We start from the raw sequence: 3418 nt of genomic DNA, 5'->3' as shown, positions 1-3418 counted from the left end.
AAAGCTCTTTCTAAAATATTCTCTTCATTTAACCATGTTCAACACACTGGAATGAATCTGTTTAATGCTCATCCACATTTACCATTCCCATTAAAAGCCAGGGAGTGGAGGAGGAGGAGGAGGAGAGGAAGAGGAGGAAGCGGCAGTTGAAATCCTGTTTTGGCGAAAGATTGAAAGACTCAGTGTGCGTTTTTGAATTTACAAAAATATGTTCCAAAGATAAAAAAGCCATCTCAATATCTGAGAAAGAAAAAAAAAAAGCAAGATTCAGCTATGGGATTTTCGTCCCCCCCCCTTCTCCATTCTTATATAAGAAACAAACAAAAGAACACACATACACAAACACATGTACTAACATATAAAACACATTTTTTACTACAACAGGCTGTAGCATCTTCTCTACATGTCTTGATACTAGTTGCATCCTCTCTCTCTTTACTTCTACCACCAACTGTTTTATCTCCTGTGACTGCTACCCACACTGAAGCTCTACAACTAACAGCATTATTATTAGAATTTATAAGCACTGGCTCTTGTCTATTTTTGATAATTCCGTGTTCATCATCTGCAAACCGCAAAACCAGTGCAAGTAAGGTAACAGGGGTTAAGTAGTTCATTTTGCAACCACATGTCTCCCAGGTTCAATCTCACCACATAGCCATGTCTCAAAAAAAAAAAAAAAAAAAAAGAGTGAGAGAGAGTGAGAGGCAAAGGTACAGGATGGTCAGCACACCTTTAAGTATCGATAGATCTGCCAGACCAGAGCTAACTTGGGTTAAGCAACAAAAGCAATGAAAACAACATCAACAACAAAAAAGTATATTTCAAAACAAAAAAAAAAAAAGAGAACAATTGTGAATGAACAAGTAAAGTTATTTACCTTCTTCAATATCATTACGAGCTGCAGCCTCCAATAATTTAATATTATCAGCAAAATCCACACCTCTCTTGAAAGGTTTTGCCAATTTCTTAGAACTACTGTAGCTATTTGGTTTCCTTTTCTTGGCAAATTCTTTATCCATTTTCTTCTCATAGCGTCGATATTGTTTTAACTGGTAAGCCCGTCTCTTTCTAGCATGGACCAGTCTTTCAACAGGAGACATTTTCTCCACAACAGCAATTTCGGCTACTAAGTCAAAATGCTCCATTTTCAGGGTTCTTTTAATTATCACACTCAACTTTATATATATATATATATGTGTGTGTGTGTGTGTGTGTGTGTGTATTGGCAATATTAATAGATATAATAAATTGTGATAAATAACATTGATAACAATTTCTGTTTTCCTTTTCTTCCTTTTTTTTTTCTAAACAGTATGAAATTAGATTTAAATAACAAAAAATATTTATTTAAATTTTAATAATTTCTCTAAAATCTTTGATAATCAGTTAGTTAACTGATACATAAGCCATCCATTTCAGTTAACAAAAGGTTGAAATATAGAATATTAAGAAAATATATATATGTATATTAATATAATATAATATATAATATCTAAATAATATACACAATATATATATATCAATATATTAATATATATACCAATATATTAATATATATATTTATATATATTAATATATATACATATATTTATATATATATATATATTAATATATATTATATTAAAAGTAAGATTCATCCAGTGAATACTTAAGGCATTGGTATTCCATGTCTGCAGAAAATAGTGTTTTTCTCCAGTGTAGAGCCATCTAATTGGGTAAGTTTCATTTCATAAGAAGAACAAGATCTGCAAAGAAAGAAAAGAGACATAAGTTTATCATCATCATCATTATATGCATCATTGTACTCTTCATCAACAATATTATTATCATTATTACTTCTACACAAAGGCAATGAGCTGGCAAAATTGTTACCATGCTGAGCAAAATGCTTAGTGGTATTTTATCTGTCTGAACATTCAGAGCTCAAATTCTGCCAAGGTCAACTTTGCCTTTCGTCCTTGGGTCAATAAAATAAGTACCAGTTGAGCGGGGGGGGAATGCAGCGCTGGATTAACCATTAAGCAAAATAAGTACATGCTTAGGGTATCAAAGTAAAGGTCAGCACCACAGAAATGGTAAATGGTTGACGGTAAAAAAGAAATCACTTAAACTTGCTAAAATAATATTCAAAGTGGTTTATATGATTAGAAATATAATTTCAAAGTGTTCATGATGTCAGAGTGAAGATCTCATCAAGTATTTTTCATATATAAATAAAGTAGAAGCATACAAAAATAAACATTATTTTCCATCTTACTGTTAGTTTTGTTTAATTTTGAGTGGTAAAAGTTTATTTTATGACACATTATTATTTATATTTTGCATTGCATATACATAGGAGCACCAAAATCTTTTCAGTACTTAGAGCCTCTATGGGTCTTGATCCCTCCCTGGGTTGATGTAATCAACTTACCCTTCTTCCGAAATGACTGGTGCCAAAAGTGGAAACCATAATTACTGCCTACCAACTTTTATAGTCCTTTATAGTGTTCTTAAAAAAGAGGTTGTCAAATTGGTGAATAATACTGCCTCTGGTTGCACATTTCTGAAAAACCTATTACCAACTTGCTGCTTTTCTGATAAGGTGGTTAACAAGGGAGTGTATGTAACACAATGTAGAACAAATATTGCGTTGAAGAACACCATTTCTTCAATTTTCTTACTGCTATATACACACAAACATCGAAAGTTAATTATTCTATAGATTGAGTGCTAACATACGAAATGGTGGTTCCCATTGGCATGATATTGAACACCTGCAGAGTGAAACAGACTGTGCAGTTCATTGCTTCTTAACATGGATAGATTGCTGTTACCGTGGCGAAGGGGGATGGGGAGTATGCGTGAGAACAGTAATTGTAAAGAAAGTGCTGCAGAAGCATAAAATACACACACACACACACACACACACACACACACACGTGTAGGGGTAAGCATGGTTGTGTAGATACAGAGCTTGCTTCATAAGCAACCAATTTTTAGATTCTTATCCATGTGTGAGTATGTATGCGTGTGTATGTATGCATGTGTGCACACGCTACCTTGAACAGACATCTTCTGCTATTGCTCTGGGCCAACACTTACAAGTAAAATTGGTAAATGAAAATTGTATGGAAGCCTGCAGTGTGTGTGTGTGTGTGTGTGTGTGTGTACTTGAATGTTAGCATTTTATGTCTTCATATGAAACTAACCAAGTCAAAAATGGTGACATAGTGTTTAAGTTTCCTGTGAACACTATGTCCTGTAGCTCAGAGCTTTTGAGGATTTATAGAATAAAGATATCTTACTTGAAAAAAGATAAGGGTTAGAAACAGGAGAGGCATCCCACCAATACATTACACTACCTCAAATAAGTATCCTTGCCAATATCAAAAAATGGCCATAAAAACAAATGAATGAATATATATCTGTATAT

General features: G+C 33.3%; 1 protein-coding gene across 3 annotated transcripts in view; it reads right to left on the bottom strand.

The window, feature by feature from the left end:
- The window catches only part of LOC106873321 (protein phosphatase 1 regulatory subunit 12A), a 231579-nt gene that overhangs the window by 66313 nt on the left and 161848 nt on the right, over positions 1 to 3418 (bottom strand). For all 3 annotated transcript variants that reach the window (XM_052975110.1, XM_052975109.1, XM_052975111.1), the window contains exon 3: positions 881 to 1748. In XM_052975110.1, coding sequence (XP_052831070.1) covers positions 881 to 1148 — 268 coding nt within the window. In that variant the 5' untranslated portion in view covers positions 1149 to 1748. The remainder of the gene's footprint in view (positions 1 to 880; positions 1749 to 3418) is intronic.

The sequence above is a fragment of the Octopus bimaculoides genome, chromosome 20 (assembly GCF_001194135.2).
Source record: "Octopus bimaculoides isolate UCB-OBI-ISO-001 chromosome 20, ASM119413v2, whole genome shotgun sequence".
In the NCBI taxonomy this organism is placed as follows: domain Eukaryota; kingdom Metazoa; phylum Mollusca; class Cephalopoda; order Octopoda; family Octopodidae; genus Octopus; species Octopus bimaculoides.
This window is presented reverse-complemented; position numbering and strand designations above follow the sequence as displayed.